This window comes from Numida meleagris, chromosome 4 (genome assembly GCF_002078875.1).
Source record: "Numida meleagris isolate 19003 breed g44 Domestic line chromosome 4, NumMel1.0, whole genome shotgun sequence".
NCBI classification, from domain to species: Eukaryota; Metazoa; Chordata; class Aves; order Galliformes; family Numididae; genus Numida; species Numida meleagris.
Genome location: NC_034412.1, coordinates 75,589,180 through 75,616,960, shown reverse-complemented (window position 1 = coordinate 75,616,960; position 27,781 = coordinate 75,589,180). Strand labels below are relative to the sequence as shown.

The 27,781-nt window shown below is 36.7% G+C and overlaps 2 protein-coding genes across 7 annotated transcripts in view; both read left to right on the top strand.

Annotated features, from left to right (window-relative positions):
* Window positions 1-26,665, top strand: part of KLHL5 (kelch like family member 5) — a 51,103-nt gene extending 24,438 nt beyond the window's left edge. For all 6 annotated transcript variants that reach the window (XM_021397009.1, XM_021397006.1, XM_021397005.1 and 3 more), the window contains 9 exons: window positions 6,193-6,329; window positions 6,767-6,963; window positions 13,587-13,799; window positions 17,589-17,775; window positions 18,781-19,005; window positions 19,265-19,427; window positions 23,135-23,347; window positions 24,555-24,726; window positions 25,076-26,665. In XM_021397009.1, coding sequence (XP_021252684.1) covers window positions 6,193-6,329; window positions 6,767-6,963; window positions 13,587-13,799; window positions 17,589-17,775; window positions 18,781-19,005; window positions 19,265-19,427; window positions 23,135-23,347; window positions 24,555-24,726; window positions 25,076-25,132 — 1,564 coding nt within the window. In that variant the 3' untranslated portion in view covers window positions 25,133-26,665. The remainder of the gene's footprint in view (window positions 1-6,192; window positions 6,330-6,766; window positions 6,964-13,586; window positions 13,800-17,588; window positions 17,776-18,780; window positions 19,006-19,264; window positions 19,428-23,134; window positions 23,348-24,554; window positions 24,727-25,075) is intronic.
* The window catches only part of WDR19 (WD repeat domain 19), a 41,927-nt gene continuing 40,908 nt past the window's right edge, over window positions 26,763-27,781 (top strand). The window contains exon 1 of the mRNA XM_021396999.1: window positions 26,763-27,047. Within this exon, the coding sequence (XP_021252674.1) occupies window positions 27,042-27,047 (6 nt within the window). The 5' untranslated portion in view covers window positions 26,763-27,041. The remainder of the gene's footprint in view (window positions 27,048-27,781) is intronic.

Genomic DNA, 27,781 nt, shown 5'->3' with positions numbered 1-27,781 from the left:
TGCAGTATGCAGTTCTGGGGTTGGGTTTATTTAACGGTTAAAATGTGTGGAAAGGGTGCAGAGGACAGCTTCTAAAATCTTGTATGGACTGGAAGAATTTGCTGCGAGATAAACAGACAGCATTCTGAATGCTAAAAACTTCTTTGATGTGGTTCCTACCTGTTTCTCGTTTATTTATAGAATTGACTTTGCTCTCCCAGTTTCTGCTACTGTTATCTATTTCTGTAGTGCACTGAGTGCATGCTGCCACCTGTTATTTGCATTGTTCTCTTAGGAGGGGAAGCTTCTCGCTGTAGTTGGAATATTTTGTTTTAAATATGCATAAAAGTTAAGGCCAAAGAAGCACATGCTGTGCTTTTAGCAGGAGATGGGAGTCTTACGCTTCTCCTTAGTTCACTTTATAACGTTGGAGCAGCCTACGAAGAAGCTTTGTCTTTTGCACAGTAAGTTATTTCTCTTATTGATTTGTTTTCGCAGAGAAACATAGGAATAACTACAGTCCTCATCTCAGTATATTCAAAGCACTTCACTGAAAATTGAACTTTTCATAGCACAAAGGATAAAGATGGAAATGCTTAAGTTGGCTCACAGTTTCACAAAAATTCAGTAAGAAGATTGACTTGATGTACTTGTGGTAGCCTGTGTTATAAGAAGAAAAATATGTAGGATTTTTTACTGCCTACATCAACCTGTCCGAATTCAGACTTATTTAGCATTATCTACAGACAGGAACACTCAGTGCGCTTTAGTGTTCTATTGATTATTTTATCATAAGACTTAACTAGTGACAAAGCATTTATTAAATAGATAATAGATTAAAGACTTGACATGAGAAGGCATGGAAGAAAATAGAAAGTTCATTTACACTGGACAGTGGTTTTTAATTTAAAAATTGGTAAGAACATTTTTTACTATTATTAATCCTTCACATATACATAGAGGAGTTTGCAAATTATCTCTTTACAACCTGCTATTTTAAAAACCTCTTATATCCTTTCTTAATCATTAATTTCTACTTTTGCTGATACTTGAATGTGCTGAAGTGTATGAAGTATTTAGAGAAAAGAGCAGTGAATTTGGTATCTGACAATAGTAAAGAGCATAAGTAATAAATTACTGTAAAGTTCTGAAGATGTTTCATTTGAGTCTACTTGAAGAATTAAGGCTCTGAGTCTACTACAAATAAGAGTAGCATGTAATCTTCCTGAATATGGTATTCTCTATCTTTTAACTGTTTATCTTCTCATTCTGTGCTAAAGTTATTGCTAAGAAATTCTTCAGTAAGTCAAAATCTAATTAGGAAGGGGGACAGCTCTCAACAAGGAAAAAGTGCATTATATTCCCACTCCCTGAGCCTGTGCTTTCATAAAAAAAATGTTGCTGGGCTCTATTAAATGTGAGAAATCTAATCTAGTTTTTCATATCAGGTGGTAAACGTCTCTCCATTCCTGTTTATTACACTCACCTAACTGCATCCCCATAATAAAAGTTTGGTTTGGTTTGTAATATCTTGATGGTCAGTACATTCACTTGAGAAAGGGGAGGCCTTAATAAATTCCTGTCCAGAGAGGATTTAAAGCCTGCACCATGTTAGCAATCTGAAAATCTCTGTAGAGACTTATTTTTTCTTCTTGTTGATAGTGACAGATGAAAGTATTTAAAAAAAAAAAAAAAAAAGCATGGGACAGGAGACAAATGGAAGCTTATGCACTTTCGTAGTCAGGAAACTTGTTTGGAAGAGTACAGATCTTGGTTTGCAAACTTATTTTTATCTTGATGGTTATTTGTCCATGTACTTACTGCTTTTCATATGACTTAATGCTTCCATTGTTTCACACACGGTATTATTTTACTTTGTAATTTTTTTAAATTGTTGTAACTACATGTTTGTAAAACTTTCATACAGTGTGTTTATAAAAAAGAAAAGCACATGTAAGAGTAGTTCTTTTGTGTTAGGTATCTGTTGCTACCAACTGGGATTGTTTAGAAAAATTTTACGAAATTGATTGTAACCATCACTTCAGTGTGGAAGTGGCAGAAGAATTTTGAAAAGTTTGACTTCCTGGGATGAAAGATCTATGTAGGTTGCCCTGAAAGTAATACCTCCTATTTATTTCCATGGAAACTACAACATATATACAGAGCACAATAGCACTATTTGATAGAGCAGATTCTCAGCTACAAAACACTGTTTTTCAACGCAGTCACCACCATTAGCCATGCATTTTATCCAGAGATGAACAAGAGCCTGCATGCCACACTTGTAAAAATCTACATGGCCATCTGGAACATGGTTTGTCTTTCATGTCACTGTCACCACTGCTGAAATGCACCAACCTCTGCCTCACTGTGCTCATATCCACTGATAAGTCTCCATAAATACTCAGCAAGTGTCAATGAATGTCAGTGGATGCTATTTTTTCTGCAGGGAAGAATTCAGTGACACACCTTTGTTTCACATGCCCTTCCATGTCAGTGCCATGTTGTCAGACTGCCCCATCTGTCACACAGCAACAAAATGTAACATAATAACAGTGTGAAGATTCAACCTCTACTGCCAAACCACCAACATCTGCCTCTGATGCCGTGGGCCAACATAATAAAATAGGAGGCATTACTTTTGGACCAGTCCTCATAATTGAACATTATTTCAACATAAAAATGGTGCACGCTCTGTGTATTCGTAGGTATTTTACACACATTTAATTTTAATATACACAAATATATTAATAGTGTGATGTAGTACCACTTTCATGTACACCTTTAACTACCAACGTGCTTTGTTACCAAGAGCAGGAAGCTGCTTGGAGCCGCCATTGCACAAGGTGCTTCTTTAGCAGGAGGTCTAGCTGTTGGCTTCTTCAGGACTAGTCTTAGGTGCTACACAACCAGAAACCAGGAGGTGCCTAGGAACTGTACCTTTTGTCTATAAGATGTTGTGAAGCTTCATTTAATTTTGACATATGAAGCAGCTTGGTGCATACTAACTCTGTAAATTGCCAGGTTTGACAGCTATCAGCGTTTTATTCAGTAATTACTTTGGAGGCCTAGAAAACTGTCCAGGTGATGCACCTTGTGGCCATTCCAGCAAGAAATACACATTTTACTGGCTCTTAGTAAGTAACAGTGAAATTAGCCTGGCTCTTCAAAATGAGTTGTCTGTTTCTGAATCAGTAAAAAACAGAAATTAAAGATATCTGTAATATTAGAACCTCCTGTAAGAACAGGAGGACATTAAAAAAAAGAAGTTGTCAGTATTTATTGTATAACTATTGAATGTCTTTCCAGAGAAGTTAACTGTTCGCACATCTTATGATTTTCCAGATGAAAAATTTTGACATTCATTTGTACTTTTTCTCTACATGAGAGACTCATAAGTTGGACTGAATGATCCCTGTGGTTCCCTTCCAACTTGAGATGTTCTGTGATTCTGCGTTTTCTTGTGCAGTAAAAAAGAGCAGGCAATTTTCTGAGTATAATTCAGTAACCAAATTCTGCAGTCTTATCTGTGCAGAATTTGGCAGTTGGGTAATTAGATAAGGCAAGTAAAAGTGAAATATATTCTACATAAACAGGGCTACAATGCCAACTGCATTATAGCTGTTTCTTTCTGACATTTGGTACCGTTAGAGGCTTCTGTTAAGTTACTGTATACTAATTTCAAAGGTATTTGTAGGCATTCTATAGCCTGGTTTTGAAACAAATATTACACTTAGGGGGAAAAAAAGGACTATAAACTCAGAATACAGAAAGCATAACTTAATTTTGTAAACTGAGGAAAGGCAGTATTTTGTAGCATGAGTCGTTTCCAGGGAACTCTTGATGCAATTTGAATATTTTAGAATTAATAATTAATCAGTTATAGAGAATCATTTGTAAATGATGACTCAGACTAACAGGCAGATTGGGGATGTTACTTTTAAGTGTAGTTTCTAGAGTCATTGCTCAGATTCTCTTTTGAAACAACATTCTTGTCACTCAGTTATCAGACCTTTTTTTAGCAAAAATGTCAAAATTTGAATGGGAAAATCCTTCTGTGGACTCTTTCTTGACATGAAGGTATAACCGCTTCATGGTATATAATCTGTATGTAGGAATGCAGTTTATTGTCAGACCATCAAGAAAAACAGTTGACAGAAAAATCAGTTGCTAGCAGTGAGATGAAGAAATCGATGAAAAGTGGATGTCCAGTAGCATGGATAAAGTAGTAATTGATTTTTTTATTGACAAGTAGTAATAGCATGGGACAAGAAAAGGCCAGTTAACTGGAAGTCTGCCTCGGTTTTCTTGTACTCTAACTCAGTGTCACTTGATGCTTTTCTTTGAAAATAGTTGCATTTAGAGAAATATGTGGATGCTTGTTGTCTGAAATTAAAACAAAATTATTATCAGTATAGCTTATGCTTTTGCATATTACTTGTATTAATCCACTCTTCGGCTGCACATGCTGTTTTGGCATATGCAAGTCACTCTCTGGAAAACAACATGTGAAGCGTATCTAACTTCTCATGATTCTTAACAGAAGTTAGCAAAAATAGGAAATGGATTGCATCTTACATTTTTAATAATTTCTTTTGGAGGGCTTTAAGACTGGAAATCACAGGGATCCTGCTGATACCACCACAGCTGGTAGGTGGTATTTGGCATTCAATAGCTGTTGCTAAGATATGTACGGTCCAGCCACTTACTGAATAATGGTGCAGCCTACTGAAATAGTTGCACTGTTAGAAAAACAGAAAGAAGTCTGTGTCAATATTAGGTGTTAGGTTCTGTTTCCCATGGCAGAGTCCTTTCTTTTTCAAGCTGTATTCCACGTAGATATTCAAGTCAGAACAGAGATTGAATACTTAAAGTCGCTCATTTTTTATTTAAAAAAAAAATTAGACTATTATTATTGTTTTGAATGGGAACTGAAACTTCGTTTTAAACATACAAGATTTTAAAGTAAAACTATTCCTTTTTCACATACATTCCTGCACCACTCTATTCTGTTAGTGAGTAGAAAAGAAGCATTACTGGACTGTAATTCTGTCCAAACGGTCATCAGTCAAAAGATATGCAGGAAAAAAGTAGCTGAGAACAGTAAGCAGTTTATTACTTCGCAGTTAATTAACCAAGAGACAGTTCTTTGCAGTTCATCTTGCAGGTAATTAAGAGATAGATCTTTGTAATTTGTGACTTCATGTATGCACCTGCAAATTCTTCCTATTAATAAGTTTGAGATCTATTCCTAAGCACTGGTGCTTACCTTTTCAGTGAATTACACTCTCTTTTGAGGTACTCTGATCTCTGTTATCTTAACAAGCCAATATAAAGGCTCCACAGAATGAAGTAACGTTTTCAGAAGCATTGGATTCATTGAATGTGTGCAAATATGCCTGATTTAGTGGTTAGCAACCCTGTCCCGCAAGCAAGGGGTTGGAACTAGATGATCTTTGAGGTCCCTTCCAACCCAAGCCATCCATCTTCATTCTTATGCATTATGTGGAGTGGCACTGAAAAATAAAATTTGGAGTATGTATAACAATTATTCAAAGAAATGTCTGAAAAGCAGTACCATGTTTATCTACTCTGTATCATTAAATACTCAGAATTGTTAAAAATAAAAAAGCTCCATATGTATCCACAAAAGACATTACTATGTTAATTAGTTTCTTCTGTGTAGCATATTCTCCTTGTGAGGTTTTGTTGTCTGTACCATCTCCATGCTGACTGTGTGTAGTCCTGTCATCAGTAATAGTAGATGAATGCATACATGCACCAAAAATAAGTGTTTTAAAGCACTTTGAAAAAGGACTAGCAAGTCATTCTTTCGCATTTAGAAAAAATAACTGATACAGTACAAATGGAACTCAACTTTTCTTTTTTATTTCCATCATGTTTATTTATATTCAATTTCCAATTTATGTGGTTTTGTGGGTTGTGTCCATGTTGACTATTAAAAGTCACTGAGCTTTGAAAGAGTAATTCGTTTACTTCAACAGCAAATGTAGATTCAGTAACAGTACTTCATTATTCATAGAGGGGAACTGGAGTGTGGAGCTATTTGTCAATTTAAAAATGTTTTCCTCAGTACACTGTTTCTTCAAAGGGCAAAATAATGAATCATAAATTAACAAACATCGGATTGACAAAGCTTTTTTTCTTTTCCTCTCTTTATCTCTCTCGTTTTCTCCTGCACTATGTGCTCAGATTGGTTCTCTCCTCCGTTTCGGACTACTTTGCAGCAATGTTTACTAACGATGTAAGGGAAGCAAGACAGGAGGAAATCAAGATGGAAGGTGTGGAGCCAAATGCATTGTGGGCTCTGGTTCAGTATGCATATACAGGTAATTCGAATGAAAATGGGAATTTTGTCTAATGAATTGCCCTCCTGTGAGCATTGTATTCCATTACTAGATTTCAAATGCTCTTAGGAATTCACATAATTTCTTACTTATATTTAAAAAATTCATCGTTGCTGTTACCGGATGCAGCCTGGTCAGGTATGGTTTTTCTGGTAATACTACGTTCTGATGGTTAACAAAACATCTCAATATTTCAAATGTATCTTGACTGATGGAAAAGGAATCTTAATAGGTTTCCCTTTCCTTGCATCATTATAGGTATTAATTTTGAAAAGCTGGTTACCTACTGCCAAAGGGGATATTTTCCAAGCCTTATGTTCTGTCACATAATCTGTAAATAATTCTCTTGTGTCTGAGTTTTGGGGAATTTAACAAATGACAAAAGCAAAATTATATCATCTACTTTTTAATATTGATAGGTCGCCTTGAATTAAAAGAAGATAACATAGAGTGCCTGTTATCTACAGCTTGCCTTCTTCAGCTGTCTCAGGTTGTAGAAGCATGCTGTAAGTTCCTCATGAAGCAGCTTCACCCATCCAATTGCCTTGGAATCCGATCTTTTGCTGATGCCCAGGGTTGCACTGACTTGCACAAGGTGGCTCACAATTACACTATGGTAAGTTGTTATTTTAAGCATCATCCACTGATTTTAGTAACGAAAATACAGAATGTTTGTCTGAGTAAATACTAATGTTTTTCTCCCAGAAAGCCTTGATCATTTTCCAAACAAGAATGAGCATATGTTCCAAAGATGAGAAATGACAAAATAACTGCAAAGTTGCTGGCTTAGAATTGGAAGAAAGGAGGCATGCATAATGTTTCCTTGTAATGATATTGGGATTGTGTGCATTCAATAAAATCTTTCAAAGGCTAATTTTTATTTCTGTCAAGCCAAAAACTAGAAACTTACCGCCTGGCAAGCTGCTGTCTTCTAGTTGAAAATAACACATGAACTAATGGAGAAGTTTCATAATGAGCTGGTGTATTCAGGTTCTAAGTTGCACCTGGGGTATGAATGTGGGTATTCACCAAAATGGATTCTGCATTATACTTAATTTCTTCGTAATAGAATAGCAGCATGACATCAGAAAATTTGATCTCATTCTATACAACATGTGGCTAAATAACAATAAATTTGTCAATTTGTTGATTTAGAGGAAAAACCGACCTGCTAACCAAATTGCATTTCATCTTTTTAAATTCCATCCTTCTATTTTAATGTAAAATGTTCTTTTTTTTTCTCACAAGTATATTTCAGTAACGTTAACAGCAGAAGGAAGCAGGATATTATCTTTGTGTCAAGTCAGCTCATCTGTTATTTGCAGATTTTTGTGAGGTATTTTCCTCTCTTCATGAAATTTCATCTACGTAAGCTCTTGGGACCTGAATGAGGGCACAAAGATACTGCATAAGAGATGTGGGAAATAAGACAGTACTTAACAAGCTTGTGTGGCTTGGAATTACATTACCACTGTGCTTAGACAGATTTAGGAGGTGTAATTTTTGTCTTGTAATTACAATTAGAAACTCATGGTTTTTCTTCTTGCCTGCTGTTTGGTTTTTTTTTGTTTTCTGGTTTTTTTTTTTGCAGTTTTAGGAAGTGCTGTTCCTTTGTGGGTTTTCTTGTTCGTTTGTTTTTTACTTAAAGTAACCAAATTTAGTATGTATAACAGCTTAAAATAGCTGTCTTTTTTCCAGTGATACTATTTGTTTCCTCATTGAGCAGATCTCTAATCTATTTAAAATGACTTACATGCTGAAGTTTACCAAAACAGGTCATTAGTGTGCAGATTGTAGCTCATATATTTATATTCTTGACTTTCATTATGCTCAAACAAAAATGAGAAGGCTGCCATTAGATAGACAGTCAGATGAAACAGCAAAGATAAATGTTTTTTGTGCTTTTGAGGAGTATTAGAACTAATGCAGAGAGAGAGAGTGATTAAAAAAAGTAAGCAGAAAGAGAACCTCCCTCCTTGGACCTGTTTGTTCTTTTTTCAGAGTAATCTTGTGTTATTTCCATGTCCTTTACAGCTTTTATCAGCTGGCTGCCAAAGATCGGAGTAGTAATAAACGTTAGATCGGTGTAAGTGATTATAGCCTTACTATTTTGGTTGGCAGTTCGTGACTTTTTGTGGGGAAAAGAGGCTATGAACGTTCTCAAAGCCATTCTTTTGTAGACTTTTTCTTTTGTTCAGATCACAGGAATCTAGTTCTATGCCTTTTAGAGTTTATTTACTTCAGTCACAAAATTGTTGCTTTTTAGGCTTTGGTGTGGATGAAATTTAAATCAGGTGGATTTTAAAAAGCCATTTTCAAAACTGGTTGTGCTAGATGGATTCTTCCCAAGGCCTTTTTTAATGTTGCTTAGTTCCAATGGAGACATGAAATTGAATTTTCGTAATAATGAGTAATAGAGAAGCAGCTTCTATAGTTCAAAATGAATGTTGCTATGGAAACTGCATAGAAATACATAGTCCAATTGAATCGTCAATTAAAAAATCCCCAAGTAATTTCATTTGTTTAAAAGCTGTTTGAAAGAAGAAAATATTCAGCAGTATTAAGTGCTGGCCACTTGATGCTCTTTCCATTAATTGTTGGATCACAAGAGTTAAGCACATCAGTAGTACCTGTAAATTCTGTTTGTTGGAACATGCTGCAAACAATTAGGGTTTATGCTGAGCAGTAGATACTTTGAGCTTTTCCATGTAATTGTGCTTCTTTGGAAGCATGTGAAGTAGGAAGTAACAAACAGCTAAAGAATAATTGTATTTTATATGTGTTTTTTTTCTGTGAGTTTTCCTTGGAACAAAAAAATAGATTGCCACATACTTGCGTTTCCTCAACTAAAGCGACTTCTCTGTTTTAACAGTTTTTAAGAGACGCGGTTATTTTGATTAGCATGTTAAGAGATTTCTTACAGTATATATTTATATGAAGGCCAGAAATTCAAATGAAATGAGCATTTGGTTATACTGAAGGACCAATCAGTGAGTTATCCCAATAGGCCTGCTTTTGTTAACAGACCTGCTCTGTCTAAATAATTTTCATTAGTGTCAATGGGAAATGTTAGTATGATTTTATGGCATGGTTTTAATTGCACAATACAGTGTGATAAAAAATATAAACAAATAAGGAGGATTTGAATGTCACAGCTCTTCATATTAGAGGTATAGACGCTGAAAGGATATCAATGTTGCATTACTTTATTGCTTACTCTGTTGGCAGTTAAGCTGTTTATTCAGAAGAGAAAAAAATTCAAGGTTATCATCAAAACAGGTCAATTTTTTGACACTGCAAACTAAGTGAAGCTTGAAAAATCCTCAGGATGCATTAAGTGAAACATGAAATAAACTGAAGTGATCAGTTGTGGATGTAACTCTCTTTGAAGAGCAACTCTGTTCTTTATTTGATTTTTAATGCATCAGGGATTTAAAATACAGTTGACAGGATCATGAGACGTATTTAGATCAAGGTACCTTTATGCAAAGATTTTGCTGTTTTGCTGTAGTTTTGGGGTCATATAATTACAAATCTAGGAATTTTATTAACCTAGACAGTAATGTATCTATTCACTTAATTCACAATGCCTTTTCACACAGAGTGCCTTCTGTGCATTTTTCTTGCCCTCTAGCATGATGCCTACCGACCAGTTTTAGCAGTCTTCGCATCTGAAGAAACAGCATTTTGTCTTGTTTGTTTGAAATAGTTGATAGAGTACCTGGAATGAAAACTATTAGCTCCATTAGCCCCTCTTTTACAAAGGAATAAGGTAAACCAAAGAGAAGTTAATTTCAGTTGAGAAAAAGGTAGCCAGTGTTATTTTCTGAACTTGAAATATCTATGGTGAGTAAAGAGCTGTTCTTAGGTAACTGTCAGCATCTTCTTCTGTAGTCTAATTTGTACTTTGCTAATGACAACTTAAAAAATAAAGGAAAAAAAGGTAGACATTTTAAACCTTAAATGTGATAGTGTCTGAGTTAGTCCACATGTAGATATCTTTGTGATCTTTGTTGTTCACCTTTCTGCACATAAGCGCAAGGTGAATAAGTCACGTTGAATTTCATCAGAAGTCTTTCAGACATTAAAAGGAGAGAAATATCAATGCTTTTTTTCTCTACGAGAGGCCAAACCCCACAATTTCATTAATGCCTCAAACAAGGATTTTATAGTTTTGCACCTGTAATTCACTGAAACAGCTATTAGATGACAGAACTACATTCACCTTCAGATCTTATGAGTTAAGCGCTTCTTTTCAGTTGTGTCCAGGTTCAGAGTATAAACAGATCCCTGTGGCTAGAGCTTCCTGATGGACATCTATGCACAGTTCTTCCCAGCCTGCGAGTGTTTTGATGCACTCTGAGATTTTTCTTTTTTATCCTTCTGATACAGTACAGGGGAAGCCTAACCTTCTAACTGGATTAAACTGTGACTGTTATGTATCACTTGAAAAAAGTCATGATACTTAGTTTCACATGCTCCTAGTATTGTTTGCTCTGTACCAAGACCCAGACAGACCTCTGGTTAAGAATGTAAGTGTTATTCATTCTGCAGCTGCTTAAGGGTAAATTTAAGGTTGTGGTCTGAATGAACAATGCTGCTGTGTCCTTGCATTAGCTAGTACATAAAACTCACGCTACTTGTTTGATAAAGTTTCTAACTGAAACTGCAGGCCATTTGTTCTCTGAAATATCCTGTTCTTCCACAGAGTTCCCATAAGAAGAAGGAAAGCAAAGGCTAATGAGGAGGTTAAGAATGCTAGGAGATACACTGGCTCCTCCTTTTTGTCTTCAGAATCTCTGTCTGTGGAGGAAGAGGAATTGTCAGATTTTGATCATAAAAAAAAACCAAACCCAGACATAGGCCAAAGATTGTGGCTGTGAATGCTTTGATACTGTGTTCAAAAGGAGTCTCTACTTTAAAAATAGAATGGAAGCAGAAGAGGTTGAATTTATTCCCATCAGAAAGCAATTGTCTGCAAGCAACAAGAAGGAAAATCAGGCTTTTTACACACAACAGTGTTGAAGTGATTAATCCAGTTGGAAAAAAAAAAGCTTTCTAAAGAAGATTGCTTACTGTCTTATACAAGATCAGCTTGTTGTTGCCTTTAGAGACAAAGGAAACTTTCCATACAGGTGCTTTTCACTTCCTCTTCCTGTGATCTGGATAGACAATGTGGAAAGTTTAAGGTAGTAAGTGTTGACTTTTCTCTCTGTCAGTGCACACTGCCTGACTGTTCACCAAAACTAAAAGCACAGCTCCAGTTTGCTTTGGGACAGAGTCAACTGAAAATCAGCAGTGAAAGAAATGAACTCAGTGGAATCTGAATTTCTGTGAACTGCATGGTTAAACTGTGAAAATAATTTTCAGCTGCAACTTACTTCCAAACTGAGTGAAATAAACAAACAGCATGTGTAGAGCTACTGAGTATTTGTATGGTCCTTTCACTGTTTTTAATTCTTCTATTTGCACATTTTCTTTACTTTTGTAATAAATAATTAAGAGGAAAAGACTGTTCTGTCTCCCTTGTAAAACATTACAGTTTTCATGTGGAAACACTACTTCTGTGTAGCTGGTAGGATCACTCTAGTCAGAAAGCTTTTCAGATACTGAGTGTAAAATTTTCCATTCCAAATTCTGTCCAGGAATACACAGTTGCTTGCTATGTGTGCAGATAGCGCTTCTAGGTTTCTTCCTAAAATCAACTCCAGAGATACCTGTGGAGTGGAGTCACTTTAATCTTTCCCTTTAGACATTTTGTAGCCATATTATGTCAGTGTGGCTTTAAAATAACCTGGATTGTTCAAATACTTACTGGTTGTTCTTCTTTGCTCAATATTCCTTAGATCATTAGTATTTTTGGAGGTACCTAGCTTTGAATGAAATTATGAGATTAAGCAATAACCTTTTTTTCCATTTTTGTCATGGTGTCCCTTGCACGTGCAATGCCAAACTGTATTGTATGCTTTTCTTGACATTTTTTGCTAAATTCGTATCTGTTTTGCAGTGCTGGTTCTGCTTCTGTTTTCAGATCTCTCCCTGTTGTTTTTCTTGCCTGAAAAAATGTTTTTTTGTGTGTATGTCCTAATTCAGAGTTTTTTCATTAGTGTGCATTTCTTTCTAAGCCATTAAACAAGATACTAAAGAGGGCTAAATTTGATATGGGGCCTGGTTAGACTTGCCATCTGTGGTTCTAGTACATATCATCCTCCAAGGTTTTTGGAGGCATATGGAATGTAAGAGCAAAACCAGCATGCAGTTACTTAGCTATCTAGCAATCAACAGTATATTTACTAAATTGATGGTAATGCTGTTTTATTATCACAAAGCTACTCTCAGTTTGGAGTATGGGGTAGTTGGGTTTTGAGCTATTAATGTGTAAGAACCTGTGATTTATAGACTACTTCTAGTTTTCTTTGTTGCCTTGTAAAGGTGTGTGGGGAAAGAAGTTAGATATAATCTTACCCTTTTCTCTTACATTAAAAAAAAAAAATTCAGATTTCTCACTGTAAGTGCATAGTGCTGTTTATGCTTCTATATACGTACTCTTCTGCTACTTCTGCCTGAGCTTATGAGAATCCATACAAAATATTCTGCGCGTCCCAGTGTTCTGAAGTAACGGGATATCAATGTGAGAAATGTTATATATTGTGAATTTTCTTACCCTGATGCAAGGATTTATTTCTGGAAATGACAGAACAAAAGTTAGAAAATTGAATCTTAATAAATGAGAGGGTGTACAATATTTTGGATTCTTTGTATGTTTTGCTCCTGTCAGTCTGTTCGATCAGCTGTACAAAACGTACAAAATAATAAACTTCAAATGTCCCAATGAAAATCAACAATGAAATTACTTCCTCTGAAAACAAATTGCCATACTTCAATCTACCAGTAATGAAATATATTACAGATGTGCCCAGTAGCTGCTGTAGCATGTTGTGCTTGACAAAGTGTTTTCATAGTCAGCAGAAACAAATTGTAATTTTTTTTAACTGTACTGTATAAGAGGGACCATAAAAGTATAAGAAATCATTATTAATCAAAATAACTCGGTACATATTTTTTCCTCCGCGGTCAATTCTCCAGTGGTGTTTACTGGCACAACTGAGAGATGCTGTGAAGGAGGGACAAGTGGGAAAGGATAGTAGGAATTCACTTAAAAAAACAAAAAACCTGCAACTGTCTTCAGATGATGCTGGCACCTATATTAAAAATACTTCTTTTTTTTTTCTTTTTCAGGAAAATTTCATGGAAGTAATTAGAAACCAGGAATTTCTATTGCTGCCAGCCACTGAAATTGCAAAGCTTTTAGCAAGTGATGACATGAATATTCCTAATGAAGAAACTATCTTGAATGCACTACTTACATGGGTTCGACATGATTTGGAACAGAGAAGGAAAGATCTCAGTAAACTCCTGGCTTACATTAGACTGCCTCTACTTGCTCCACAAGTAAATTGTTCAATTCCTCCCTAGTTTATACCATGGTTATAGTGGGCATGCCTACGGCATCTGTATAGAGGTAGTGACAAATCACAAAAGCATCTAGATACTTTAGTGTTTTGGATTCTTAGAGCTGCATATGAGGACTTAACATGTTGTATAGGCATGATACTTTGTTGTGAACTGCAGCATGTTGTGATCCTAACCTGAGATTTGTCAGGACATAAGAGAGGTGGAGCTTCTATGAAAAAAATTGCTTCAATTGCCCAAAAAGATGGTTATCAAGGATATATTTGTCACTAGAATGTGTGTCCCTTTAACTATCTTCTTTATGGAATTTGAACAGCATATTTTGAACAACTGTATTTCCTTCATGTAGCTAGCAGTTGTCCTTGAGATTTAGGAAATGTATTTGAATAAATAATTTAGAATAATTTGTTTCTTCTGTTATCTCTTGGTAATCCATCTTTGGGTACTTCTTGTTCTTCCCAATCAGTACTTTTTCTCCTTGTTGGGCACTTACATGTATTGTTGAGGAAGACAAGTTTGTTCGTTTGTTTTTAATAGTTTTGAATGATAGTTTTCCCACTCCAGTGGGAATGACTCCTCTTGTCACATGTGGCACTGTAATTGTTATCTGATAGCAGACATGTAAACTATTTGATTTCTTTTTTCTTGTGCTAGCCTTCTTTGCTGTCCCTTCATTTAGTAATATTTACCTCTCGTTATAAAGTCTAAGTATTTTGCCTTGGATTTTCTGTTTTAGTGAGAATTATCCCTGTTAAATAAGAAAAGAGATTTTTTTTATGAAACGTGAATACTAAGTAGAATTAATTAACACAACAGAAACTGAGATTAATTGATTCAGTGATACATACAAATCATGCTGTGTATTGCCTCTAATCCAGAATCTTATTGTTGGCTGGTAAGATGCACAGGCAGGTTTTTTGGTATTAATATTTTCATACTGATTATTACATGTGCAGTGGCAGTATTTTCTCGCTTGTGACCTTGACTGCAACATGCTTCTTCTAGAAGCACAATACAGTGTAAGAAACCAGTTTGCTGTGGAGGAAATCATTCTTTTTTTTTTTTGAGCTTTTAGTCAATTGATGTTTAAGTATAAAGTCTGTAACCATTTTTGTATTCCTTTTATTTAACTGTAATTGAAGTTGAAGGTACAGAATTTTCTCCAGAAGTTTACACTGAAATCAAATAATGTCCAGTGAATAACTGATTAAGAAAATAGCAGAATGAAACACAAAAGCAATATCATATTTCACATATTGTTTTATCTTTAATTTTTCATGTTTTCACCAAATATATGCACTTAAATTTTTAATATGATATTTTGCTGTTGCCCTTTTCTCTATTACTTTAACAAGTTACAGTGTTAAAGATGATGTGATTTTGATGAGGGAGCAATTAGTGCATGAAGTAAATTGGGTTAAAGTGCCCCAAACAGCCCTAATGAATTTTCACAATCATGTTTTGCTTCATGATGACATGAAGCAACCTGACAGAAAACATAACATAATGAAAAGGTTTCCAATTTTACAGTTGAAGAGTTAGAGCTATTTGAAAGAAATGAAATTAGAAAATTGAACAACTTCCCCAAATCAATAATGTTGCAAGCAGAGATGTGAAGAATACTAGATTGATATACTTGGGAAAAAAAACTTTAGGAAATACTTCAAAACCGTGGCACTGGAACAAAAAAAAAAGTGTGATGAATTGTCAGTTTCATCAGTTGTATTTCTATGCATCTCTTTGTACATAACATTCTGTTGTCTATTTCATTAATGCGAACAATGTGCTAAAGATTTGTAAGAAGCTAAACACGAAAATTTGTCAGCTTCTTAAGTTGTAAGGTGGCCACTATTCCATCTCTGATAGATAAATAAATGAAAAAGATGATTAACCACTTCCTGAGTTACAATATGGGTTCATCTTCCTTTCTGATCAAGTATGTGCTCTGTATTTCTCTTCATCGGGTTTCCAATGACTACAATTTCATGTTTACATATCATTTGTAACTACTCAGTTATAAATGCTTCTAGTAAAAGGAGCTACATAAATAATAAAACTCGGAAATAACTGGAAGGAAAATTTTCATTTAAGCCAATTCCAAGTACTTTAAGTGAAGAGTTTTTATGGAATATTCTTGTACAGTAAATTTAATTTTAAAAATATTTGAATTTTTTTAATACGGGAACAATCTTCTGTGGGTTGCTCCAAAAGTGATGCCTCCTGTTTATTTCCGTGGAAACTACAACAGATGCAAAGAGCACAATAACACTGTTTCTCAGCTACAAAACACTGTTTTTCAAAACAGTCACCACCCTTAGCCATGCATTTTTGCCAGAGACAAACAAGAGCCTGTATGCCACGCTTGTAAAAACCTGCACGGCTGTCTGGAACATGGCTTGTCTTTCACGTCCCTGTTGTCACTGCTGAAATGCACCACCCACTGCCTCACTGCACTCACATCCACTGATAGGTCTCCATAAATATTCAGCAAGCATGGGTGAATGTCACTGGATGCAACTTTTCCGACACGGAGGAATTCAGTGACACACATTTGTTTCATATGCATCTCCATGTCAGATGCCATTTTGTCAGTGTTCCCCTCTGCTGCCATCTGTCACGTGGCAACAAAGTGTAATGGAATATTGGTGGGAAGGTTCAACCTCTACTGCCATACCACCACCATCTGCCTCTGACATTGTGGATCAGCATAATAAAATAAGAGGCATCACTTTCAGACCATCCCTCGTAGATTGCATTTCTTTTTATTTGAGATGAAGTTGCTTTCAGAGACTGAGACTGTACAATAAGAAAACTTCTCTGTAGTTTGGGAGAGGGGGCGAGAAACCAGTGAAAAAGGTAGGTAGGTTGTTTCTGTTATTGGCTGTCAGCAGCTCAGCAATAAGATCTCATTGTGGCTTGTGGACTTAGTATTTCTAATATTTATTTGGATTTTGTGATGGGGAGCAAGAGGCATTTGTCTTTCTTGTTTTGATGACGGCCAGTGTCACAGTGGGGTGTTACTCTAGTTTCTTTTCTTCTGTTACTCAGGCCATGTCTTGCAGCTCAGAAGAATACCAATTGTCCAGACTTGTAATAATTGCAGTTGGGACACTTAACCTGCTAATATATTTTTAGCATTCTGACAAACGTGGAGTACAAAAGGCTCTGGAATCTTTAAACTTAATAATTTTTATTAGTAGCCTTTATTTAGGTCAGAGTTATAATGTAACACGTCTCAAATTTGCAAGCATCCTTGACATCAAAATATTTTAAAAATGTTTGTAGTAGTTGATATCCTACTGTGGGTCACTGACAGAGTCAAGAATAGAATGCATATTAAAACATTCAGCCTGTGCCTGAAGCAGCTTTCACAGGCCTGGATTGGGTGCATCTGGGAATCAGAGAGTGAGGTTGAACTGACTCACATACCCAAAGTCTGATCCGTTTCCTTGAACATACTTGGGGTGGCACTGAAACACGAGAAGATTTTGTTTTCTTCTTTGGACCATTAAGCTTAAGTCATCCGTTAAGATCAGATGGCCTTCCTGTTTTTCATACTCAAGGGTTCAGCTTAAAATGTGACTTATTTTTTTTTTATTGCTGTTTTACCTTTACCTAAGTCTTGTTTATATGAGCTGTTTGAATATAAGTCTATTCTAAATCAACCAATGGAAGTTTTTGGATAAACTATTTTTCTTCTAATTTTGTTTTTATACTCTGCATGGTTTATAGCAATTCAGCTTGTTTAATTTTCAATCTTTTTTGCAGTTTCTGGCAGATATGGAAAATAATGCACTCTTTAGGGATGACATTGAGTGTCAAAAACTCATTATGGAAGCAATGAAGTACCATCTGTTGCCAGAGAGACGACCTATGTTGCAAAGTCCTCGCACCAAACCTAGAAAATCTACAGTGGGAGTGTTGTTTGCAGTTGGAGGAATGGATGCAACAAAAGGTCTTGGCTTATATAATGATTAGTTGATGAGGATTGGTTTTTTGTTGTTGTTTTTTGTTTTTGTTTTTTTTCAAGAAGTGCTGGATAGATGTTTTTATATCATGTTAATTATATAGCATGTTAATTCTGTTAAGTCAAACATTTTGCAGTATAGAACATGAACATCATAAAAGGACACTGTTTATTAGGTTTAAAAAGCTAGGTAGTACTGCAAATAGTACAAACTTCCTGGAAGCTGCAGTAATGACTGATTTGAAATTGTCAAGGGAATATCTGATTTCTGAGTAGTAAAATGTTGAATTGAGTGAAAGCTAATCCGCATTTACTTGAGTAGGAAGTAATTTGGAAAAAGAAGAAAATGACAGAAAATGCACAAAGGTGACGTGCACATGTATAAAAGCAAAAAACAAAAAAACAAAAAAAAACCCTGCTTTTTGACTAATTGTTAAATATGTCTGTCATCTACTTGGATGTTTTTTTCTTATATAAGTTTCAATGCTGTCTAATGATAGTTAAAAGGAATCTGGCAAGTTAGAAAAGTTATGGTAGACAATGTGCTTTCATTTATTCTGTGTTTTGAAGTTAATACTTTCAGTACAGATAATATGGATCTTGATAGTTGTTTTTTGTCTCATAGTCTGTGTTGCACTTGAAAGCTTCATGTCACATAACTAGATTTTTTTCTAGTATTATGAAACAGTTGGTTTCAGTATATAATTGCATTTCACGAGGTTGATTTATATTCCTAAAATTCGTTTTTCTAAGGCTTCATTCTTTAAAGATGCTAAAAATTCTGCTTTTTGTCTTGAAAAGCACTGAAAAAGCCTTATTTATTACGCTCTGGTTGGTTCTTGAGGAAGTCTAAAAGGACTACTTGTATACACAATTAAGAACATGCTGTAGGATTTTGTGCTGTCATGTAGGATCAACATATTGCTGAAATAAAAGCTACCTTAGTAGTTCAGATTAAACTTGTTTTAATAACTTGTGGATGTTGTCATCCAGGAGCTACGAGCATTGAAAAGTACGAACTTCGTACCAACATGTGGACTCCTGTTGCAAACATGAATGGACGAAGATTACAGTTTGGAGTTGCAGTCTTAGATGATAAATTGTATGTTGTTGGTGGCAGAGACGGACTGAAGACCTTGAATACTGTGGAGTGCTACAACCCTAGAACAAAAACTTGGAGCGTAATGCCACCTATGTCTACACATCGTCATGGTCTTGGTATGTAGCTTTCTGTAAAAGCTGAACACTTACATGTTTTAAAAGGTTAGCTGATCAAAAATTATTCAGGAATTACGTTTTGGGGGTGGTGTGGGAGGATGTCTTTGTTTTAATGCCAACTTTTTACTGAACTTCTTTTCTCCTTCAGATTATATCCAGCAATGACTGCCTAAAGGAAATCTGGTTTTTGTTTCAAAATATTTTTGATGCACACTTAACTGTCATTAGGAAAATGCAATCTTTTTTTCTTTTTTTTTAGGAGTAGCTGTATTGGAAGGCCCCATGTATGCTGTAGGAGGACATGATGGCTGGAGCTACCTGAATACAGTAGAAAGATGGGATCCACAGGCTCGTCAGTGGAACTTTGTAGCTAGTATGTCAACTCCAAGGAGCACTGTTGGTGTAGCAATATTAAATGGAAAGTATGTGAAGGCAACTTCCAATTTATCTAATATGTAATTACAGGTCTTCCTAAATGACTGTTATTTCTCTTGACAGATAGATAATATATTGATAGCATTAAGAACCAGTGAGACTCCAGTGATTTCCTCCTACTTTGATAGCTTAAAGAATCAACTTCCAAAATCACTGTAAAGTTAGGGAAGAATACTCACATTATATTGTACTAACTCAATGAGAATAGTAAACTCTGGTGGAATTAAATCTGATCTGGAGTGGTACCAGAAATCTCTAAAGCTGTTTTTTAGTGAAAATATACTTAAATCCTTGTGCAAATCGTACTCAGACAACTAGGTCATTTTGTGTTGTCACAGGACATGGTTGCAAGTGACCTCACGGAGTTTCCTGATCTTATCTGTTACCACAAAGCTGAATCAATTATATCTAAAACACTAGCAGCAAAAGTGATTTTATCAAGTCTTTCTCCAGCGGGAAGGTTTCAGCAACTTCCCTGAGCAACCTGCTTAACTGTTAACACAGCTTTGAGTTCTGTGTTTGTCAAGTCATAAGTACCTTTTGCTGGTTTGTATTTTTTTGTTTGTACTATCCAAAGTGACCGTGGAAAATTAATCTTTTCTTTCCTATTTGTATAGCATGTTGTACTTAAAGACGCATGTCCCCTAAGGATTCTCTCCTCAAGACAGAGTAGCGCTAGCTCCTTCAGTCCTTATTAGTAGGCCATGTTTCCTAGACTTCGAGTGATCCTGTTTTCCTGTGGGCTAAGCTTAATTATTTGATAGAGCCCAAAATACAAGTACTACTTGAACAAAGTAATTACCAAAATAAATTTGGAATCACATAATACTAGATTAATTAAGGTTGGAAGGGATGTTCTGCAGTCATCTGATCCAGCAACAACTCAAAGCAGGACCAGCCTGAAAGTTGTAGGATTTTGTTTCAAAGTTAACTGAGCTAGCTCAGGTAATGTCTGAGTTTTAAATAGCTGCTAAGGACAGAGATTCAAAAGCCTTTCTGGGCACCCTGTTCCATTATTTTACCATCACTGTACCAAACGTCTTTCCTCTACAATCTAATTGGAATCCCCCATATTTCAACTTGCCTCTTGTTCTCCTTTCACTGTGTACCTCTGAGAATGACGACTGTTTTCTGTATAACCTCTTACTAGTGGTTGGAGACAGCAGTAAGATACCTCCTTAGCTACAACAAGATCTTTCTAACACCAAGAGCCCAAAGACAGACACGGTATCTAGATGCAGTCTTGTACATACTGAATAAGAGTGCTCAGCTGTGGTTACTTCAAGTCCAATATACTGCTGACTTGAATTCAATTTATTGTCTGCCAGAACCTCCAAGTCTATTTTTGCCAAGATGCTTTTTCTTCATCATCTCTCACCCTATACTATTGCATGGGAATATGCTATTCCATGTGCAAGACTTTGCCTTTGCTAAACTTCTTAAGACTGCAGCTGGGCCACTTTTGCTGCCTATATGAGTCTCTCTGAATAATAGCCAGGCCCTCCAGCATACTAGCTACTCCCCTTAATTTGATGTTACTAGCAAACTTCCTAAGGCTGATTTTCCATTACATTTTTTAGATAATTAATGAAGACAATAAGCAGTATCAAGGCACTTTATCAGCCTGGGAGGAATGGCACTAGTAAGCAGCTGCTAGCCAGTTACTTCATACTGCTGATCACAGCCCTTTGCACCCAGCAGTCCATCCAGTTTTTCACCAGCCATGTAGTCAGCTTATCCAAATCACGTATTTGTCATTATGGCTAGTGAGTACCAAGTTAGCCTAATTTACTATTATTATAGTTATATCAGAATATTTCACTCTCTTGACCGTAAACTTTATCTTCCTGGTTCAAGGGACATATCTCCCTTGAGCTATCTGAGTACTGTAAGCAAGCAAAAAGCTTTTCATGTTTTTTCTTTTTTTTCTTTTTTTTTTTCTTGGAAGGCTTAATTAGTACAGCTAAAATGCACTTGCAAAGGGTCCCGTGAGATCTGGAACAAGTCCAGGAATGAGTGAAAATGCTCACCTGGATGCAGGAAGGAGGGAAGAACTTGAACAACCAGCAAGCAGAGTGCCTTGGGCTGCTTTTGGAACTGCAGTCTCGATGCCTAAGTTAGGTCTGAAGCTTCCTGTATTTTCAGCAGAGAGTCCCAGGTGTGGTAAAAAGCACCAAAAATAGTCTCACATTTCTCTATTATTTTAGAATGTAGCTTAAACTCTTAACATAGACAGCAACATTAGATGCCTATAGTTAAAGGCTTGAAAGTGCATGCAAATTTATTACTTTAAGCTGGGAAGCAGTAATTTCTGCACATTCTAGTAATATGTCTGTAAACTGATAGATTTCAGGTGATTTGCTCAAAACCTTCGTGAATAGAATATATCCTTTTCCATATCCTGAATGTGAAATCACTGCAGAAGTGGTCAAAATTCTGTCATGTTTCTAGGGGAAGAGAGAGAAATGGGCTTCATTTAAATGCCATGTTGCATAAAAGGATGATTCTTAGAATTTTTTTGGAACTGCAATATGATTTTTCAATATACTTCTGTACATTCCTTACCTTAAGTTATTAAACATAGGCACTTCCATGGAAATGTATTATTTAAAGGGTATTAATTTTTTTACTGAGAACTGCTAGGTCAACCATATTTACAAGAGGTTTGTATTTAAGTTTGTTGGTTAATATATATGAAAAAAGAAAAAAGACACAACGATGTTTCTGAGTTGAGGACATCTTCAATACAGCTTCATAGTAACTGCTAGTAATTGTTAATACTATCATCATATAGAATCACAGAATCACTTGGTTGGAAAAGACCTTTAACATCATGAAGTCCAACCATTATCTAAAACTACCAAGTTCACCGCTAAACACAGTACTTAATGTTTGTATGATTATTAACTGTACTCTGACATGCCTTACACTATGAAAGGATGTCATTAATGATAATTCAGGTGACCTCAAACTGAAATTCACTTCTGATGTGTTTCTTCCTCTTTGGAATGCCTTCTGCACTCTTACTTTTCAAAACAAAAGGGCTGGGCACTTCTGCATCTAAGCCTACATTGCTTATAAATGCTGCCTAAACTATTAATTTTTTGATTTCTTTTAAAGATTCATCAGTGGCAGTAATTCAGTGCACCTAAACCAATCTTTTCTTTCCATCCTTATTTTCCAAAGAATTTAAATCCTGTGTTAATAACAAATGTTAGAACTGAGGAAACTAGGCCACCTAGTGGGTGGAAGGGACTTAACAAAGCACTGCTATTCATAATCTAGATTTCAGGTTCAAAAATACTTGATGCCTGAGAAGAGGTAGGGCAGAGTTCTTACATGCACATATAGATTACTGAATTTGTCCCTATGACCATGCTAGATATGCACCTTTGTCAAGTCACACATTTTGAAAATCTTAGCTATGGGCACAAGTTGAAATTTAAATGTGGTATAGATATAATCCATTTTCTGTCATTATTATTGTGTGTTAATCATCACATTAGGAAAAGATTGGAGCAAAACTGTATAATCTGAGTTTTAGAAACAGAACATTCTATTGAAAGTCTAAACTCTTCTAGACTTAGCTTCTTAAGAAATTTGGAAGTTCTTCACGCATCACTGGAAACCTGAGTTAACTTGCATCTTGTTCAAGCGATATTTATTGATACTTTTTTCTTTTTAAACTTTATAGACTTTATGCAGTTGGTGGTCGAGATGGAAGTTCTTGTCTCAAGTCGGTAGAATGTTTTGATCCTCATACAAACAAATGGACCCTCTGTGCTCAAATGTCAAAAAGAAGAGGTGGTGTAGGTGTAACTACCTGGAATGGGTTCTTGTATGCCATCGGTGGTCACGATGCCCCAGCATCAAACTTAACATCCAGATTGTCAGACTGCGTAGAAAGGTAATATCCCAATGAAAGAATATCCTGCTAGTGGTTCTGAAAAGGCCAGTCTATAGAGTGATTTAACATTAACTTCATGGAAGTAGCTTCTTAAAAATTTACTTTAATCATATAAAATCACATTAAGCTTCTGAATAGTTGTTTACCACTACATTTTGCAATAAAAGTCACTTTTATCAGAGAAGTACATTACTTTGTAAATGAATTATAAAGTAACTTAAATTGAAAAATAAATTCTATCTGCAGCTTAAGAATTGCCTTCTTTCACTACATAGTACATCTGTTTGCAGCATGAGGTTTGTCAGCATTTCCATACTATGATTATGCTTGCATGAAACATACATTTCTGTAGTACTTTGAATAGAGAACAGAAGATGAAATTGTTAAGAGTTCATTGTGTCCATATTCTTTATGCAAACAAATTAAGACCACTTGCTTCTAACAACTATGGTCTTAAGATGGTTTCTTGGCCAAATATGTTCTTTGTGTAGTTCCTGAGAGCTGTTCAGAGCCGTGTGATTCCATCAGTTGTGTACTTATATTTGTCTCTTTCAGTCAAGTTAAAGTAATTTCTTAACAATAGCATGGACGCTCCTATCTAATTATTAGCTTGGCTTGTGAAGAATGCTGATGTTATTCTAGAATGACAATTTTTTTCATTAAACTGTCTTTGATTATTCTGATGGTACACAGTTATGATTCAAGAAATGCTGTAAATTGTCTTAAGAGTTTTGCATTTCCTCCAAAACTTTATCCAACAGGGTTCTTTGGAAAATGGTGATCTCTCTTGACAAGTAACTTTCTTTAGAACCGCATTCAACTTGAACAGCCTGTGCTGTGACATTTAGTAATTATCACTTAAAGCAAGTACTTGCTTTACTACAGGATAGTATAGCAGCAGAACTGTTTCGAGAGTGGTATGTTTATGTTTATCGGTGCAATAAGAAACATAGTAAGAACAGCTGTATGTGTATGCATATATTACTTCATGGAAAGCAGCACAAAGTGGATGGGTAACAAGTATTGTGTTATCAGATGACTAAAAAAACATTTTAGAAGAGTATCAGGAAAAACAGTCCTTTTAAATTGACACCCAAATCTGCATTGCAATACCTGCTCCCTACTACATTGAGAGTGTCAGTTCCTGTACTTTTTTTTCATGAAATTTTGGCAACAATTTTAGAGCCTAACACAAACTATCTTTTAGGTATGATCCAAAAACAGATATGTGGACTGCTGTGGCTTCTATGAGCATTAGCAGAGATGCAGTGGGAGTATGTCTTCTTGGTGACAAGTTGTACGCTGTTGGAGGATATGATGGTCAAACATACCTTAACACAGTGGAGTCTTACGATCCCCAGACAAATGAATGGACACAGGTACAGTTTCTTATCAGAACACACTGTGTGTTTAAGTGTGGTTCTTTTTACAAAGAGAAAACAACTACTCCTTTTCTATGAAGCACTTTCTTGATAGTCTAAGTCTCCCACCCCCTGCCCCCTCCCCCCATTTCAAGCTGATTTACCTTGAACAGACACTTGTTAAAGACTAAATGTTGAGCCAGTATGTATGTTTGTTTATTTTAAGATAACTGCGTGTGTGTGGATGGTACCACCTCTCTGCTGCAGCTGTACGGCCATTATTACAAACATTAAACATGGTCAGTCTTAAGGAAAAATATTTAAACCTGACTACATTGCTCTCACAAATGTGTATTTTTGCTTGCAGGTTGCACCACTGTGCTTAGGAAGAGCTGGAGCATGTGTTGTGACTGTGAAACTATAGATTATTTTCTCTGAGAAGGTGACTTTCTTCACTACAGACTCAAAAAGCTGATGTCTTTTTTCTTCAAGCCAACTAAGAATATGAGGTGCAGGATATCTACAACAACAGAGTGTTTTGTCTCCAACCTACATAGATACGTACTATTCTTTTGGACCAATATTAAGCACTTTTTAAAGAATTATCTTTGTTACCTGCAAATTGGAGGAATTGCAAGCAAATCAGCTGCAACTAAGATGGTGCCAGCAAGGGACCTCCATGGAGGAAATACTAAGAAATGAGTGAACTCATTGTGAACTCACTGGGATAATCAAATGTTATTGATTTATGGCCTTGACCCCTCAAACACACAGAGGAATAATGCTATTAATAGATACAATTCTACCGATACAATTGAGGATACCTCTGGGTGACGCAAGTTACAGAATTCAACCCTGTATATTTAATTTGCCTATAATAAATATGTTTTGCTGTAGGTATCCGAGCTATTACAATGCAGGCTGATAAACCAATGCAAACCATTGTAAATGGCAGCTGTAATGCTTGCCTTAAAAGTGAAGTTGTGTATTTGGTGAATATTTGCACTTTTACCATCATTCCTAGTTTAGAAATATTTTTATTTAACCAAAGCCTTATTTTAAATATTGTCTTATAATGCTAACAGAAATCTGCTATTTAATTATGTCTGCAGGAGGTTTTTGAAATCCAGGGTACTACTTGGATTTTTGAAGGTTTCTGTAAGATGGAGAACGTTGTACCTTTTCTCTAATTTGGCTTTTATATTTACATTGTTATTTTTAAGGAAAACTCTGTAAGCATGAGTACCTAGTGGAAAGAATTCTAAAGCGCGATTAGAAGTTAACCAATTTAAGTTTAATAAGAGCACTTTGAATTTTTCAAAGCATTCCATTGCATCTAGACTAAGAGTCTACTTTGATTCTCACTATGTTTTACATGAGGCTTTGCACTAATTTGAAAGGTATAATTTTATAAGATGAAATGAAGCAATCATCTTTTTCTCCAGCAAGGTTACTTCAAAATGTAAAGAGCCTAATCCTGCAAGATGCCGTTCTGCCGAATTTGAGCACGTTCAGCATCTTGTAGGAGAGTTTGTGTGTGCCTCACAGGATTATATCTAATTAATTACCGTATTTACAGTTATTATTATTTTTCCAAATGCTTTATAGTATGCCTTTTTATGACTCCCACGCCCTGCCACACACTTGTTTTGAGCAGTCTGAATGTTCTCTGGAAGTCTTTCTGTATTTGCTTTTCTGTGCCTTGTTCCTAATGTTTTCAAAGTTGTGGGCAGTGCACTGTGCTGGTTCCTGCTGGAACTTGAAGCTGCCAGCTCCCAGAATGTTTTCCAGTTTGAAGTGTCCAATACCCAAAGTCTTTGTACATTTTTAATTTTAAATTTCGGTGTGTTCATGCTCTCAACGAACTATTTATTGGTTTAAATGAAATTACTAAGCGGTGAAACTTTGTGTTGAAACCTGCTTTGTTTGGAATTGAATACAGCTGAACTTAAATGCAGTTTCAATGGGTTGGTGCCTTTTTTCTTAGATATGTCGATTTGGTGTGCCCGAATCTGCACGTTTAATCAAGAAACGTTATTTCTACGCGTACGTGGCGTACGAAGCGGCCGTTTTCTCTCAGCGTGTACGTGCCTCTGTATTCCTCACCACGACGTACGCTAAGGGCCGCGCGCCGCTGCCGGAGGAATCTCCGCTTTCCCATTGGCTTGGGAGCGCGGCCCCGCCCTCCGCCTCTGATTGGCCGCGGCCTTCTCCCGCCTTCTCGTTTCCGCGGTGACACAGACGCCGAGGGCGGGAGGGTTTGGGCTCTCCCCTCAGCTGGGGCCTAGGGTTGCGCATGCGCGCGGGGCGCGGCGTTGCGAGTGGTGGGCGCGATGAAGGTGAGTCCGCCCGGCCGCCGTACGCGGGGGGGTGTGCGCTGATGGGGTCTCGGCCTCGGGGGCGGCAGCGGGGGTCAACGCGGGCGGCTGGGCGCCGAGGCTCGTGCTCCGCGCAGTCCCGGCCGCCTCGGTGCGGTGCCTGAGGCCTGTGAGGGGCGCACGGGCGCTCTCAGCCGCGGGAGTCCCGGGCTGCGGAGCCGTTACCGTTGGGCGCCGCCTCGGTAACGTCCCCCGGGCGCGGCCCCGCTGTGCTCGTGTCCGTCCGCGGCGGGGAATGCCACGATCTGCCTGAGGTGGAACGCTTCCTGCTCGTGGTTAGGGGTCGAGTGCCCCGTGTGAGAGCGTGGGGAGCTGGAGCTGTCTGCCCTTCCGCGATGCTCGCCACTGGTTTCCTGCGTATTCCATTAAAATGGCTTCAAAACGGAACGCGGTTGTCAGGCGTCGTTTGTGCCTGTGGCACGCAACGCTCGTTTTGTTATATTTTTTGTCATGCGAAATGCAAAGTCAGTCCCTCAAAAGAAGAGATAGAGACCCTTGGGGGAAAAAGCAAACCAAACAAGTAAACCTGGTGGGCATTCAGGGGACTAGTCGCAGGGTTTGTCCGGTGATGTGGTGGTAGGGGAGAAAAGGGTGAAGTTGTTGGAGTTCTCTTACACCCAACTTAGAGAACAGTCTGTGCAGATGGCATGAAGTAACAGAAAGCTGATAAGTTTTGTGCTGAGAAATCAAAAGCT